The sequence below is a fragment of the Pelodiscus sinensis genome, chromosome 6, assembly GCF_049634645.1.
Source record: "Pelodiscus sinensis isolate JC-2024 chromosome 6, ASM4963464v1, whole genome shotgun sequence".
In the NCBI taxonomy this organism is placed as follows: Eukaryota; Metazoa; Chordata; order Testudines; family Trionychidae; genus Pelodiscus; species Pelodiscus sinensis.
In genome coordinates, this window is record NC_134716.1 from 75,822,736 (window position 1) to 75,840,413 (window position 17,678).

The 17,678-nt window shown below is 44.6% G+C and overlaps 1 protein-coding gene across 9 annotated transcripts in view; it reads left to right on the forward strand.

Moving 5' to 3' along the window:
- The first annotated feature begins 17,426 nt into the window (after positions 1 to 17,426).
- Positions 17,427 to 17,678, forward strand: part of TMEM161B (transmembrane protein 161B) — an 84,859-nt gene continuing 84,607 nt past the window's right edge. For 7 of the 9 annotated variants that reach the window (XM_075932180.1, XM_075932181.1, XM_075932182.1 and 4 more), the window contains exon 1: positions 17,429 to 17,624. Coding sequence is in view for 4 of the 9 variants with exons in the window: in XM_075932177.1 (XP_075788292.1) it covers positions 17,622 to 17,624 (3 nt within the window). In the remaining 5 variants the exon portion in view is untranslated. Of the gene's footprint in view, positions 17,625 to 17,678 lie in introns of all 9 variants that reach the window. The other 2 variants (XM_075932184.1, XM_075932178.1) reach the window with 2 other exon arrangements.

Here is a 17,678-nt window from a genome sequence, read left to right on the forward strand (position 1 = left end):
AGAGCAATTTTAAATGTGTAGGATTTTACTTTTAAACATGATTCATTTTATTTAATAATTACCATACATAGTTCATTTGAATCAGAACCTCCTAAAGCTTCCATTACTCTTTCCGTAACTAATTTGAATTATTTTGTGATTTGTAACAGTACAATTTTTCTTTTCACTAAAATGGCAGTTGACTAGCAAAACAGTTTTATTTTTGTTAGCAAATATTTTTTTGTGAACTCTTATCATAATAGTCATGATTTTTTTTCTGATGAAAAACAAAAATAATTATTTAAACATTTCACCCAGCATATTCTGTTGTAAAAAGTAGTGCATTCGGCTAATTTAAGTGGCAGGTTTGTTTATAAAAAATGTGGTATCTGTAGGTAATCACAAAGTATAACTTTATTTTTCACAAACAAATCCACAAACTCTTCAAAATATATAATAAATAGTGTATATGAATTGGTAGCATCACTTTAAATAGCCTGTGAGTCATCTTATATCCCTCAAGGTGTTCTTGTGTTTCAAAAACCTGCAGAATCCTCCCAGAGCTGCACTGTATATTTGTAGCTAGGCCTTACATATTATATATGTTTGTTAAACACAGTGATTTGAACATCCTGTGCCCCTGTGATTTCTTCACATACAGTAAGTTGTGTAAAGAACAGAAGACACAATGTACCATGTGTATAGATTCAAACAAATATTAAATTTATCCAGGTTGGTTCAATAAAACTTTTATTGAAATCTTAAAATATATTGGGATTTTAACACAGCAGCATGGTAAAACAAACAAGAGAATGAGCTGGGTTCTATTCCTTCGCATATAGTAACAGAATTATTTACTAAATTGCTATAAGTTACATTTGTGCAAGCCCATTAAAGAAACTGAGACAAAATAGATATCAGTTGGGCCATAACTGGAAGACAGAAGGTGGCACAGAAACAGTTAAGGGCAAAACATGAAAAGCAGATCTTTTATTATTGGTGAAGGAATAAACACGGCTTGACTTTTAGATGACAGATTTGCAGCATTGGGTATTATTATTGTTATTGTTAATATTATTATTTATTAACAGGTAGGAGACCCATTAATGGTCTAGGATCTGGTTGTACTAGATGCTGTACAAACACAGACCAAAAAGATGGTCCCTGCACAATTAATATGTAAATCATTAAGAAACAACAAATATGGGACCCCACAACTCAGAATAATAGGTTTATTTATAAAATTAATACCATAGGTGAAAAGGGAAAACTTATTTTGGCCATTTTAGAAGTGACTACTGATTGGGGCGGCTCCATTTTTTGAATACACAACTTGAGACATTCTGAAAATCTTGGTTGTATTGCTTAGATAAGCTTCCATTTTCTGGATCTAAGGCTATGTCTACCCTACAGTGATCTATTGGAAAAAGGTACGCAAATTGTGCTCTGCAGTTTGCATACCTTTTTCCAAAAGTTTTTTCTGAAAAGGTTTTTCTAAATTTTGGCTGATCTACACTGGGCCAAATTTTGGAAAAGCCCCCTCTTTCGGGAGAGCCCTTCTTCTTCGATGGAGGAGAAAGACAGGGTTTCCGAAAGAGCGCGTCTGCTCTTCCTCAAGAAAAAGTAGAAGAGCAGTCGCATTCCCTGGAACCCTGGGCTATGTCTACACTGGCAGCTTCTTGCGCAAGAACATCTTGCCCCCAGCAGGGTGTGCACACGGCCCCAAGAGGCCCGGACTTAGAGGCTGCATGTGGCTGATCCTTAAAGGAGAGAGGGACAGAGACACAGTGGGTGGTTGACCATCAAGTGGAGCCTCCCAGAACGCCCTCTGCTTGGATCGCCTGGCCAGCGGACCAGCTTAGGAGTCAACTTGGGAAGATCAAACAATATGAACTGCCTTCTGCTCGCCTTATCATCCTGCCTGGCACTGTAAGTGTGATTGAGTGTCTGAGTGAGATTCCCCTCCCTTCCCAGTTTTAATTGAATAAACAAACCCTTTACACTCCTATGTGGTGATCCCCTCTCCTTAGTGTTTAAAGCAGTTACAATCCACATCCCCTTGCAACAAAAACATCCACACTGCTATGTGTGAGCTATGCTTTTGCGCAAGAGCGCCCATGGCAGTGTGGACACTCTCTTGTGCAAGAAAGCTCTGATGGCTATTTTAGCCATAGGGCTTTCTTGTGAAGAAATCCCTGCCGAGCGTCCGCACTGCCCTCTTGCGCAAGAGCTCCTGCGCAAGAGGGCTTACACTTGTTAAAAAAGAGCGTAGCTCTTGTGCAAGAAGCCCTCTCTTACCACGCCATACTGTAAATTTCTTTGCGCAAGAGCGGGCGGGCAGTGTGGATGCTTTGTGGATTCTTGTGCAAGAACGGCCATATTCACGCAAGAAGCCATGAGTGTAGACATAGCCCTGTAGTGTAGACACATAGCCCGAGAGAAAATAGTGTTTCTTTAATCTTCCTCTTTAAGTAAATGTACTGATGTAAGCTAAACTAATATAGGTCAGTTGTAAAGAAACACATATGTGGAGACACTGTGCCATATAGAAATGGCCTTAAACATTGCCCCCTGTAGGCTAGGTTGAAGTATCACACTTTGAACAAGTACAATATGTTTTCTGCCTTCTCCATAGAGCCAGCTCAGCTTGCTGGTACAGAGTACACAACGGTCTGCTCCTTTTGGAGAGGTTGGTGTCTGTTGTGGTGCTAGCCTGACAGATCTCTTTTACTCAGGTACCAAAACAAGCACCTAATGCTGCTAAATCCATATTTAGGCACCTTAAATAAGTGGCCAGATTTTCAAAAGTGCTGAGCATCCAACTGCATTAATTTGATATCTAAATATGAGACAGAAGCCTAACTTTAAGTGACTATTTTTGAAATTTTTGGCCAGGTGATCAATTTGCTCAGACCAAGCACAAGAGGAGAAAGAAAGTTCCTTGCCTTTTTTATGCAATTGCAAATCTGTGTAAGACCAGACATGGACTTGTGCTTACCATTTGCAAAGCATAGTAAAATTATTGAATGGAAGGTGCTATGTCACTTCTAATGACTTATGATTATTCTTACAAGATTAAGTAGAACTATGTTAATTTATCAGTGTACTATGTAATGACAGACTTAAAAGATATTTGATAAATGTTTAAGAAACAATACTATTTGCAGTATATATTAATAGTTTGTATTGCTCTCTATATTAAAACCTTTTGATAAAATGAACTTAGAAGAATTGTTTGTATGCTGGAAGATACACTAGCAGGAATGTTTTAAAAATATCTATCAAATATATTTCTTTAGAATTTACACTAATTCCTTCTAATCTCAATGAGACAAGAGGGTGTGATTGAAAGCATTCAACACTCAAGGGTCCTGTTATTCTGAATTGTGTTTTTCTAGTTAATACCACAACAAAGACTGTTTTAGCATCATTTACCAGAAGATTCACTGATTTATTCTTTGCATACCAGAAAATGTATGCTAACTTTTCTTCTATGACACTTCTTAGTATACAAAGATGGTATAGTTCTTTATATTTTTACTTTAGGGCTACTCTGGCATCACGATAGAGCTCACCAGGGCATCATTGAAAGCATTCATCTGATGCCTTGTTATGCTCTACTTTTTAATTTGAACCTTGTGTACCTTGACTACATTTACGTTAGTCACTTTTGACCCATATTCATCTCTAATGTAACTCTGTTGAAGTCAGTATATTAACATCAGGGACAAATTTGGTCCTTTGTGTCAACATTCCGATTTCTTTATAATCAGTCTGCATTACGATGTTTTCAGGGTTTTCTCTACTTTAAATAGGGTGAATAGTTAGTCATATAAATAGCAAGCCTGCATACATGCACACCTAGAGAGATAGATTAATAAATACAAACAACAAAACTCAACAGCTTTTATTCTATGATCACAGAATATCATTTCCAGCTAATGCAAGTGAAGCAATGACAGACTTTACTACTGGGTATAAACAATACATAATGAGCATCTGAGGGACACTGAATAACTCCCATTAGTGAGGAAGGATCTTCATAATTCACGTGTTGGTTTACCACTTCAGTTTATTAACTCTTACTCATTAGATAGCAACTGTATCCTCGGCTGCAACAACTGTTAACTTTTGTAGGTTCCAAAGCAAAAAGGGATCTTTTTTAGGGGAAGATTCACATGTGATTGTGATACTTCACAGGAATACCTAGGGTTGTCAAGCACCTTGTTACTAACAGCCATTAGCATGAGGAAACTTTGGTTGTACCCACAAGAACAACCTTACTGATTCCACTAGTCACAGGCAAAACAAGCACTCCGCTCTCAGCCTACATGTAGAATAAAATCATAGCACTCTTTTCACAGGCTAGAATTGAATAGCAAAACACTCTTCTATCTCGTGAAGAACAACGAGTAGTCTTGTGGCACCTTAGAGACTAACAAATATATACATATATAGCATCATGAGCTCTTGTGGGCAAAACCTACTTCTTCAGAAGATTAGCTCATCCATACTTTTAAAACAAGCATGCTGATTGCTCATCCACGTGGTGAAACTTACAATGCAAATTCTTGCATTTTTCTGATACGCCAGACTAATTCTTCGATCTTAGTCATAAACAGGTATGTCTAGCCTGCATCCTTCTGTCGGCAGAGGGATGCAGATTGGGCAGGTCAACATTGCAAATGAGGCAGGGATCTAAATATACCATGCCTAATATGCATAACAATGGCTGCCGCGTTTTGGCAACTCAGCACTGTGTCGGCAAAAAGCAGAAGTCTAGAGGGGGAACTGTTGAGAAAGAGAGCCTTTTTCGACAGATCCTGTAAACCTCCTTGCAGGAGGCATAAGAGATCTGTCAAAAAAGGTTTTCTTTCTCGACAGATCCCCCTCTAGAATGCCGCTTTTTGCAGACAAAGTGCTGAGTCAGCAAAATGTGGCAGCCATTTTATGCAAATTAGGCATGGGATATTTAAATCCCTGCTTCATTTGCAATGTCGACCTGCCTAATATGCATCCCTCTGCCAACAGAGGGATGCAGTCTAGACATACCCAACAAGACAGCCTCTTCAGCTATGTGTTCCTTTCTATAGATTTTGTGATTTCTTGTTAACTTTACAATCTTGATTAGTAGTTGCTCCTATATACAAATAGATTTACATTGTAAGACACAAAGCATTTAGCTGTCACCCAGGAAGTGTCTACTATCCCTTGCCTGACTAGAAACTGTTTACCATCTTCTGGAGACCTGCCTTAACTTCCATATCTTAATAGAGTTTTCATGATAAATAACTTTTAAAATAATATCTTTATATATCTTGCAATGATGATGATGTGTGGCTATGTGTTCTCAGTAGAGACTTCATATGCCAGCTGTTAGCTAACTTTTATGTAGTTTTCAATCTTTATGCACCTCTTCTTCCATCTGAGGATTGGTACCAAAGGTCTCTGGGGGAACGTCTACACAGCATGACTAAACTTGAAATAAGTTACACAACCTGAGCTATGCTAATTGTGTAGCTTATGTTGAAATAGCACAGCAGTTATTTTGAGGTAGAGCACTCTTCCCACAACTTCTCTTACTCCTCGTACAATGAGGGTTACAGGAGTCAGAGTTAAGTAGTCCTCCAGCTCAACATTATTTCAGCATTATGTCAAAATAATTGCTTGGGTGTAGACGTGGACTATGTTGATTCGGAATAACGTCAGTTATTCTGAAATAATGTTGCTGTGTAGACATAGACTGGGTCACAGTGATTTACATGCATGAGTAATGGGGTGTGTAGTAAAGCAATTAGTTTGATCTGGAGGGCCTGCTTGGGATTTCACATTTTTAGGTGCTCTGTATTTCTGCGTTATTGCATGAGCCACCCCTATCTCTTCCTTGGATGGGGGAAGAGAAACAGAAAATTCACCATCTGATCTTGATAACTCCTTCTGAGAAAGAGACTAGAGTGGGTGGAAACTCTTCTCCTCACCTTAGGATTCTCTTCTGGCATGGCTGGACTGGAACAATAGGAAAGTGACTGTATGATCCCCACCTTAGTTATTCATCCTGGGAGAACCACAAATCCACATTTGTATATGGAATGCAGAAGCATGTACATAGATGACAAATATGGGAATATTTTCTATTTGGTAGAATTGTAATATGTTGTAATGTACTTTCTTTACTGTAGAACTTAAGCATATTCATAAACATGAAGGGACAGAATATTCTTGGGCAATAAAGCTTTATTGTTGCTGCTGTGTTTGTTGTATAGAAAGAATCAGTAAAAGGTATGTAATGATATGGCCAAGTGCTTGGAATACATATTTTTGGACGCCTCAGGAATGCAAACACTGACTAGGCCTATGGCACTTTTGTAGAGCTTTTGAAGAATGCAGCTGTCAGGTTGTTAACTTGCTCCCAAGCCTCAGAACATACTGTAGTTTCTTTGTTCATTACACTAGTTCCCTGTGAAGCAGTGGATTGATTTTAAAATTCTGTTTCTGACCTATAAGACCTTCAATGGTCCAGCTCCGGCAAACCTACGTAAGCTGTTTTCCCCACTTGCTCTGCAGATATGAGTTCATTGTTCACCATATGCTATTAACTCTAACAGTGAAAGAGGAAAGAACTTTACATTTTGTGCAATGTGTAGCTGGAACACTTTGCCAATTTGTAGTCCTCTCACTCATGATAAGATCTTCACATAGGAATACACTGGAAACTGCAGCCTATGCTTGCCTGTGGCTAATGTAATTAAATTGATTGTTCTTTTCACACCAGTGTTAAAGCACTTTAATATATCTTAAAACAATGTAGGTGAAAACTGCAGAAAATATCAAAATAAGTCAGTTTTATTGAAAAAGACAGAATCATAAAAGAGGTTTATTGTTAAAATTCATTTTAATATTTAGTGGTTAAGCCAAATCATAACACACCACAGGCCTTTCAGTTCTACCTACACTGCTCAGCAAGAATGCACTTTCTGTTGAACAACTTGATTCTTAAAGCACAAAGGAAATACGTTTTCAACATCAGAAGTAAATTTCAAGTTAGCGTCACTGTACAAAAGAACAGTAACCATTTGAAAAAGGGACATACAATGCATACAGTTTGGACTTACATTCCCTGTTTTAAGTAGCAAACCTGGAGTCCACAATTTGATCATGTGTCCATTGTCCTCTCATGTAGTAAGAATATGTTTTATATTCTTAGTGTGTAATATTTTTAAACGTGTGTCATATGTGTAGGAATTAATGAAAGGGGCTGTGTTCATAGATTATTCCATATAATTCCAATGTGGATTTCACAAAATTACTATGCTGTTTTTCTCTGGAAATAGATAGGATAGAAAAGTATTATTTTACAATAGCAATTAAGAGGGCCAGTCAGGAATCTGGATCTCTTTCTTCTAGGTGTCAAACAAACATGTAGGAAAAAGAACCGAAAGGGTTTGCAATATTATAATCCTCATTTTATGACATGAGGAAACAGATGGATGAAACAGATAAACTGGAGGGAGATCAGTGAGTGGAGTACACGGTAACAACAAAAATTGTGCCTTTGCATATAATTTCTGTTAGGTAAACAAAACATCTTGACTATGTAAACTAGGGATGTTAGCAAACATTTACATGTGGTGGTGGGGGGAGGCGTGCTCGAAGTGAGCTGGGATCCTCTGAAGCACAGCTCCTGCCTGCCCCCACCCTTACCCCCACCCCCGCCTCGTACTGCTGCCTCTCTGGGAGGCAGCAGAGGGGAGGGGGCGGCCCATAGGCACCGGCTCCCACTTCCCCGACCCCTTGCTGTCTCCGTTACAGAGGCAACAAGGGGGGGAGGGGCTTCATATTAGGGACGTTAAATATCAGTTGAGTAGTCGATTAACCTCATGAATTCTTATCGGTTTCTCAACTATTCTATAGTTCCTGGGGTTGGAGCTGGCAGCCAGTGTGCTCTGGCCCCACTCCGAAGGACCCCTCTGCCACTCCACACTGCTGCCTCTGTATCAGAAGCAGCAGTGTGGAGTGCCAGGCAGGAGCCTGTCTATGAAGGGAGCAAGTTTAAAAACCAGCTCCCCATGCACACCGACTGCCTGTTCAGAGGTGGGTCTGAGCTCCCAGACCTGGCACAAGCCTGAACTTAGATGGGCTGTCTGCCTGCCTGGCTCCTAATACACTTTAAATGCAGAGCTGTGGCAGAAGCAGGTTCCAGACAGGTTATTTGTATTGAAACAAATAACTAACTACTAGAGCAGTGTTTCCCAATTGGTGCTCCGGGGAACCCTGGGGTTCTGCGAAGCAAAACTAGGGGTTCCGCGAGGAGCTGGCAGCGAGTTGTATGGGCTCGTGGTGCCCATGCTCCACCAATATTTGGAACTGGAGCGGGCCCTGGCCCCCCCGCACGTTCTCCCACCCCGGTCCCAGAGCGTCTCTCCTCCGGTCCCATCCCCATCCCCATCCCCGTCCCTGCCATGCGCAACCTTCACTGAACTCCCCCTTGCTGGCTGCTGCTGCCCTGCACGGCATGCTCAACCGGTTGGCGGGGAGATGCCCGGATGTGACGTAACGTCACGTCCCAGGATTTTAAAACTGCTGGGTGCTGCGTTGCGCCGTGTGGCTGAGTTGCGGGTTCGGAGTCCAAGGATGGAGTGCAGACTCCAGCCCCACAAAGTGGAAGGCAGAATACAGGGGAAGGGCTGGGAGAGGAAGGGGCTTGTGCGGAGGGGGAGGGGAAAGGAGGAAGAGAGGGGAAGGCACCAAAAGGACAGGGTAGAGGAGAGACAAATGCCAGGGGGCCAAGTGCAGACAATGAGGAAAAAGACAGGAGGGGAGGTGTCAGTGGGAGGGGGACAGGGTGATGCTGGGAGGGGAGGGGAGAGGTTAAGGGCATTGGGGGCTAGGGGGAGGTGCTGGGAGAAGGCTTGAAAGAAGTGGTGAGCATGAGGAAGGCCGAGATGGAGCAAGTCATGTGTGGATGGCACAGGGGCATGAGGGGAACGGGGGCAGAAGGTGGTGAGGGGGTGGGCATCAGGGAAAAAGGGGGCAAAGGAGGTAGGGGGAAGCAACAGGAGGGTGCAGGAGTAAGATAAGGTGCAAGTGCCAGGGGATTCTGGTGGTGAAGCAGAAGGGCAGACACCTGCAGGAGAGGGACCACCATCAGAGGAGAGACGCAGGGCAGGTTTGTAGAGGGAGGTATTAGAAGAGAGGATGAGGAGGGGTAGCTCACATGATCAGAGTGGGGCTACTGGAGGAGTGGTCACAAGGGGAAGAGAAGGGCTGGTGGAGGGGGGGCAGGTTGCAGGAGGGCTGAGGACAGTGAGAAGGGCAGGAGTCAGGACAGCAGAGGCGGGTGAGGAGTTGGGAGGCAGCAGGCACCAGGGGAGCTGATGAAAAAAGGGGAGGAGACATGGCAGCAGAGAGACAAGGTATAGGTTTAAAAATATTTATTAATAACTTGGGTGCCACAGTGGCACATCCAAACAAGTACAGGTGCACAACGCAAAATTCATTTTGCTCATGCGAGGAAACTCTTAGGCTATGTCTACAGTGGCGATTTCTTGCGCAAGAACATCTTGTGCAAGAATACGTCCACACTGCCATGTGTGAGCTGTGCTTTTGCACAAGAGCATCTGTGGCAGTGTGGATGCTCTCTTGCCCAAGAAAATGCCGATGGCCATTTTAGCCATAGGGCTTTCTTGCGCAAGAAATTCATGTTGCCTGTCTACATTGGCCTCTTGTGCAAGAATAGTTGCACAAAAGGGCTTATTCCTGAGCGGGCGCATCATAGTTCTTACGCAAGAAGCCCTGATTTCATACATGAGAATGTCAGTGTACTTGCGCAAGAACACATGGCCAGTGTAGACAGGAAGCAAGTTTTTGCGCAAGAGCAGCCACTTTGGCGCAAGATCGCAGCAGTGTAGGCACAGCCAAGGGGAGGGAGGGAAGGAGGCAGGGGCAGGGAATCAGCACTGGCTCAGCATGTCTGCATGGTTTGGGGAAAGGTGCAGGGAAATTGAGCTCAGGTGCATTGCAGAGTGGGGAGATCCAGGGAGCTGGGCTCGGCTGGGCTGCGGGGTGTGTGTGTGTGTGTGTGTGTAGCTCAGATTGACTGCAGGAGGAGGGAGGTGCTGGGAACCCGGGCTAGACTCAAGGGGAGGGAGGGGCAGGGAATAGGCGCTTGGCTCAGCAGTTTTGTGGGGCTTGGGGGAGGTGCAGGGAAACGGGGCTCAGCTGTGCTGTGGGGGAGGCATGCAGGGAACCAGTGCAGGGCTCATCTGGGCTGAGGTGGATGGGGGAGGGCATACAGAACAGACGAGCAGCTCAGCTGGGCTGTGAGGGGCTGCAGGGAACTGGTGCCGCACTCCCTTGGATTGAGAGGGATGGTTTTGGGGGAGGTGCAGGGAACCAGCAGGGGTGGGCAGCTGAGTTGAATTGCAGGGGATAGAAGTGCAAAGAAGCCTAGTATGTGTGTGGGGGGGGGGGGACGGACAGACCAGGAGGTCCAACTCCTACCCAAGTCCCCTTCTTGCACCCTCCCTTGTAGCCATACAGCCTTCCCCCAATCTGCTCCTGCTCGCCAGACACCCTACATCCAGCCTGCTTCTGCACCCTACCTACCACCCAGACCTGTCCTCCTATCATACACTGGAACCCCGTCCTGAGCCTCTTACATCCCCAAACTCCTGCATCCCCACATCCTCAATCTTCTGCCACCACACTTCTGCACCATCCACACATCACAAATCTGTGTCCTGAGCCCATCATACTCACAACCTTCTTGCCCTGAGTCCGTCACATATCCAGCCCAAACTCCAGCACCCTTACATCCATAAGCCTGTGGCTTGCTCAGCACCCCAACCTTCCACCTGAGCCCAACACTTCTGAGCCTGGAGCACCCTCCCTGAGCCAACATCCCCTTCTCCTGCATCCAAATTCTCTCCCAGAGCTTGTACTTCTCACCCCTTTCCATGCCCAAATCCCTCATTCCCACCCCACACCTCCTGTCTCAACCTAGTGAGAGTGTATAAGGGCTGGGGATGGCAAGTGATGGAGAGGAGGGGAACAGAGAGGATGGGGCCTCAAGGAAGGGGAGTGGGGGGTCTTGGGGAAGGAATGTGATTTTCATGCATTAGTGGGTCCCTCCCCTCCCCCCCCCTTTTTTTGCTTTACAAACCTAGGGGTTCCTTGAAATTCTGAAAAGCTGAAAAGGGTTCCTTGGCCAAATAAAATTGGGAAACACTGTACTAGAGAGACGTGTGCATTTTCTTCACACATATCTAGTATTTTCTTTTTACAGGCATAATGAATATAGCTATGGTCATAAGGTCTTTAAGTTTTTTTTGGGGTATTGGGCAAGACATGCATGATCTCACATTGTGTGATGGGTCTTACTGTATGTTAAACTACTGCATCAACACAAACTCACACCCAGCATTTAGAAAGACTTGGGCTCTCTCAGATTCTTTCCAATATGTCATCCTTCAATTTTATCCAACATTTTATCATACCAAGGAACTACACTATTTTTAGGTGGTGGCATTTCACTACTGCAATAGTGTCAATTGCCTTGATTATTAAACTTATAGCTATACAAATTTCCAGTCCTTCCAGAATTTCACTAATTTTCTATCAGAAAATTCTGGGGACATTTTGACGCTATTTGGAAGGCAACAAAAGCAAAATCTGTCAGAATGTGGGGTGGAATGTAACAAAATCTGCTCTTCTAGAAAGAATACTGTAATATTGCTGAGATTTTTGTCTTCATGCAATGTTTGTCTTCATGCTAACTGGTGCAGCAATATTCTTACAAGAAGCAGTTTCCTTCCGTTATATACCATTGGCATCCTATCTACACTACAAACATGTCAGAATATCCAATCGCAACATAATTTTGTGCTAACCATATTATGACCAGTGTTCCCTCTAAGCTGCCTGGCAGTGCAACTTCATAGTTGATTCATCAACCCAACCCAGTCAGTCAGCTCCTTCAGTCAGTGGGGCTGATTAATCACCTCTGAAGCTGTGGTGCCACGTAGCTTAGAGGGAACACTGATTATGATGTGATTTTACCACTGTGTAAGCGAGGTCAAATTGGATCATGGTAAATTTCCTTTGAGCTCTACTGCTCCATTGGAATATGGTACAGTAATGTCCTAGTCAAGATTTGATTTTCCCTGTGTAGACCAGAAAATGAGACAATAACGAGGAAGAAGTTTAATGCTATGCAAGAAACAGAACTGAAGAATGCAAATGAAGAGACCGAGAAGTAAGAATGGATCTGAGCCACATCAGAAAATCTCAGGATTTTTTGTGATATTGAGTCATACTCTGCAAAACTAAGGATCTGTTGTTGTTTGAAATGGGCAAAGGAATGTAGAAAGTCCCACACAGAATTAGGTGGGATTCATCTACTTTGGTATCTAGTCTCCAATAGGCTAAGTCTACACAAGGGGATGAGTTCAAATTAAGATACATTAACTCTAGCTACGTTAATTACAGCAGGAAGTCGCCTTACTCCTCATAGGAGGACTTTTGAGACTGACAGGAGTGCACTCTCAGTTCAAATTAGACTCGCTAATTCAAACCCCAGAAGATCGACTGCAGCAGCTTTGATCTTTTCTGAGTGTAGACAAGCCCATAGTGACTGATAACAGATGCTTCAGAAAAAAGTGCAAGATAATATACCTTAAAGGAAGTTATTTTCTAGGAACTTAGGCCTTGTGTACCCTAGCATAATTCTTAAAATTTCCCAGTGAGACAACTCTACTTGGCTGTGTCTAGACTGGCCAGTTTTTCTGGAAAATCTGCCGCTTTTCCGGAAAGACTTGCCAGCTGTCTACACTGGCCGCTTGAATTTCCGCAAAAGCACTGACTTCCTGTAAGAAATCAGTGCTTCTTGTGGAAATACTATTCTGCTCCCGTTCAGGCAAAAGTCCCTTTTGCGCAAAGCTTTTGTGCAAAAGGGCCAGTGTAGACAGCTCAGATTTGTTTTCTGCAAAAAAGCCCCGATCATGAAAATGGCGATCGGGGCTTTTTTGCGGAAAACCATGTTTAGATTGGCACGGATGCTTTTGCAGAAAAGCATCCGTGCCAATCTAGACGCTCTGTTCCAAAAATGCTTTTAACGGAAAACTTTTCCCTTAAAAGCATTTCTGGAAAATCATGCCAATCTAGACGCAGCCTACATGTTCTAGAGAAAACTATCATAGACAGAATACAGGTGTTTTTACCAGTGTTATTTAATACTCCATGGTACAATCTCTCTGAGTTCACTTGCAAAGACCCTACTGAGTCCACGTTTAAGTCCTCCTTAAAGAAGACTTCTGCATGGTGCTTACATTAAATATAGTTGTGTGACTGTGTGTTGTCTGTTATTCTACATCCTATAATCACCAGTAATTGGGAGAAAATATTTTTGAAGGAATTTAAAGCCTCATGTTTTAGAGTATAAGCCAATCTCTAACATTTGTCATTCTGCCTACTGTAACTATGGTCTCATCAATGCCTATTCTTAAATCTGCATAAGCTCTTACAAGCAATATGTTGCAGCTGAGTTCCGTAAAATTATTTATTTTGTTAAAAAGTAGGTTAGCAGTTTTAAATTTGTTTTTTTCCCAACTGTTTTTATATTATGAATCAGATTTATAGCTTTTCATTTAGTACATACCTTTTGTATTTGGTATCTTGAGGTCATTTTCCTACTTTCCTTTCTTTTTTGATTAATATTTTGCATTAAATCATTTAAAAATGTTACAAACTTTAAAATGTTGCAATACATAATTAAGAACTGTTAACAAATTAGTTATCCAAAAGTTATTAACATAAAATTTAAATATGCCAGAACTATCTTGCATTAGCCTCTTATCCTACATCTGAATAAAATTTGAATTAAATCATGAATTTTTTTTTTTCTTGAGGTTGAGTTGAGGTTTTTTTGGGGGGGGGGGGCGGGGGGGGGTTTGTTTCAAAAGAAAAAAATTCAGAATGTCTGAGTTTCCATGAGACAGAATGTCACTTAATTTTCTGAAGCGAGAATCTGAGTTTCTGAAATATCTTTATGTTTTGGGGATTCTCTGCAGGAAGTTTACATTAATCTTTATACATATGTACATAAACAGAACATATTTTCTTTAAAATTACAATTAATGAAGAATGCACATTCTTGATTCTCAGCTTCAAGAGTGGGGATCCTGCAAGATGGTATCAAAGCAGCAGGATTATACACTTAGGCTACAGTGTAGACAGGCAACATGAATTTCTTGCACAAGAAACTCCTATGGGTAAAATGGCCATCAGAGCTTTCTTGCACAAGACAGCATCCATACTGCCATAGATGCTCTTGCGCAAAAGCACATGCCAGTGTAGACGCGCTCTTGTGGAAGACTTTTTGCACAAGAATTCTTCTGCAAAACAGATGTTGCCCAAGAAGCCACCAGCATAGACATAGCCTTAGGCTGTGTCTATACTGGCACCCTTTTCCGTAAAAGGGATGCTAATGAGACACTTCGGAATTGCAAATTCCGCGGGGGATTTAAATATCCCCCGCGGCATTTGCATGAACATGGCTGCTGCTTTTTTCCGGCTCGGGGTTTTGCCGGAGAAAAGTGCCAGTCTAGACGGGATTTTGCGGAAAATAAGCCCTTTTCCGCAAGATCCCGTCTAGACTGGCGCTTTTCTCCAGCAAAACCCCGAGCCGGAAAAAAGCGGCAGCCATGTTCATGCAAATGCCGCGGGGGATATTTAAATCCCCCGCGGAATTTGCAATTCCGAAGTGTCTCATTAGCATCCCATTTATGGAAAAGGGTGCCAGTGTAGATACAACCTTATTGTTTAAATTACAGTTTGTCAACATGGGTGTGCTTTCCTGAGAAGGGTTTCTTGGAAGGCAGGTGATGATATGAAGGCATGCTCTCTTGGGATGACATGGAAGCAAAGGGAGCACACTCTGAGCTTATGGACTAAGCTGAGTGAACAAAAGGAAGCACACACTCATTTCATGGATTAAGCTAAGTGAACAAAAACAAAGTAAACCAATGGTGTCTTTTAGGGTTGGTTTAGGATAGATGTGAGGTTAGTGCAAGTAATATGCCTCCACGCTAGACAGCAGAGTGCATGTATTCTCTTGCATTTGTGTGGGTGTGTGAAGAAGCTCCATGATACAATACAATGGAAACATGTTCTCATTCTTAGGTATGTGTGGTACAGGTATTTCCGGACCAGATAATGGTGGCCATGAACCCTCTATATCAGGATCATGGGGAAAGGGCTATTTCCAGAACAAGTAAGAGCGAGCTGCCTTATATGTGTCAGGGTGACATTTCTAAGCAGATGGTAGTGAGCACATATTGCTACTTGTGCAATATGTAGTAGGCATCTGTGTCTGTAGAATGGGGCTATTTCCAGACTGGAAGTTTGTTGGTGAGTTCTCTCTCCTGTGCATTACACACTTACTTCCAGCCTAAATGGTAGATCATGCATGTTCTCTTGCATGTGATCAACTACACACACTCTCTCCCAGTAAGGTGTCAGGCAGCCGGTCTGTGAGGGGAACTGTTTTTTAAACTGGCTCCCCTTGCAGACCAGCTTCTGCATGCCACCCAATGCTGCTTCTCCCTCTGATAGAGAGGCAGTAGCATGAGGTGTCAGGGGGCTTCCTGGGAGTGAGGCTGGAGCACACTGGCTGCCAGCTCTGCCCTGAGGGACTATCAAATATCATATAACCAATAATACTGTATGCAGTAACACAACTATTCAATAACATGATATCTAACATCTCTAGTAAACAGGTATAAAACCTCTTGGTTCTGAAGCACCACCTGCAATAACTGGCAATAGAATTGTCTTTGTATGGGAAGGCGGAGAAAGAGATCTCATGCAGACTTCAAGGTGAGGAGCACAGATTAGTGGAGGTCGGAGAGATAATAACCTTGAACCTACAAGTTGTGAGGATAATCACAGAGCCATGCTTATCCATACAAGGATACACAGTTGTGTAAGGCACCTGAACATTTGGGAACCACTGGTTTTTAATGTCCACCCACCTGCTTCTTCCTATCCCTGTTCTATGGCTCTGTTCTCTGGAGAGGATCTAGTTAACTTAAAAGTGAAAAAGCCAGTTTGACTTATTAGCAGAACATTGAAATTGTGAAAGAGCCATTCAAGAGGTAATTAAATTTGCCAAGACAGGTATATAAAAACATATCTCCAAAAAAATCGTAACCCCTCCCCTGCCATTGGGCATAGGGACATCAGCTTACTGCGTAGGACCCCCATCCCTCTGAAGAACGGCCCTGGGCAACGGTGCTGCGGGACAGAATTAACTAGGCGCTGCAAGGGACGCCCAGGAATGTTGTTGGATCAAAACTGCTTATCTCGACCGCACGGCGGAGAAGCGCGCTACAGCGGTGACGGGGAGTGGCTGCTGCGCGTCAGTCTGTCCCTCTCTCCGGCCCGGCGGGGGGGCAGCACGTTCCCCGGGGCTGGGGGAGGGGAAGGGGGAAGAGCAGAATTGTTGTTGGGGGGGGGGGGGTGGCGCCCCACGAGCTGGGACACGCGCGCGGCGGCTATGGCGCGGCCCCGGCTCCCAAGGAACAATAGACGGCTGCAGACTGAGGCCAGGCCGCAGAGACCTCTCGGGCCCCAAATTCCTGTCACCTACACTGCACCAAGGCGCCGCCCCACCGACCGACAGGAAGGAAAAAAAGAACCGCGGGAGCCTACCAACGTCAGACACCCGCTGGGCAACCAAGCCCCGCCCCACAAGAGGCGCTCGTCACCCAGCAACACCCGCGCCACTTCCGGGTTCAAGGGCTTATGCAAGATGGCCGCCGCTCTTAACGCGCATGCTCGGGGAGAAAAGCCGGCGGCGCAGGTGCACAAGCGACACCTTACTTCCCCTCCCCCCCTGTTCTCGGAGTACCGGCTCGTTTGAGCCAGTGACCTCAGTGCGTCAGGCTCTGTAGCCCCAAAGACCCTTTCCCCCAAAATGATCCGAGCAGGTTACCCACCTCCCATCCCCTACACTAGTCCTTCCGATTCGGCCTCCCAAGCCCGGTCGCTTTCTCTTAACTGCCTTCCCTCTCTAGCCCCTCCCTCCCATGGGGCCCGCTGGCAGGGGCGGTAGTGGGGTACACGGTGTCAGGAACCCGCGTGGGTGACTCATCTTGTCCCTCGCGGCGTGGGGGCTTTGGTGGTGACCTCCCGTGTCACGTGAATGAGGTCCCGCCGCCGTCCTGAGCTTTCTGGGGTAACGGCTGCCCACCTGCGCCTGACGGAAAATGGCCGATAGAACGGCTGTTTTCCTCCTGGGCAGGAGCCTATTCTGCTTGCTACCCCGTGTCAGCCGCCCCGCCGATGCGATAGGATGAGTGGTTCTGGTGAGGGCTGGCATGCGGAGTCCTATCTGTGCAGGCAATTGGTTGGGCCGCTCTAAGGGTCCTTGCGTGATGGGGTCCTGCCGTGACCTCTGTGAGGCGTGAGCCGGGCAGAAGCCGGTGCAGGGTCGGTGTGCGCCGGGCTCCCTGGGCACCAAGATCACCTCCCCTCCACCCCCCCCCCCCAAAAAAAAAACCTTCGGCGGCTGCTAGTGCGGGGCACGCGCGGATTTATGTGCTGGGCGCTGGGAGAGGCCGGGCGGTTGGAGTGGCAGCGGCAACATGGTGAGCGATGGGGAGGGCGCTGGGGTGTCCGGGCCCCTGCCGGGGACACGGGCT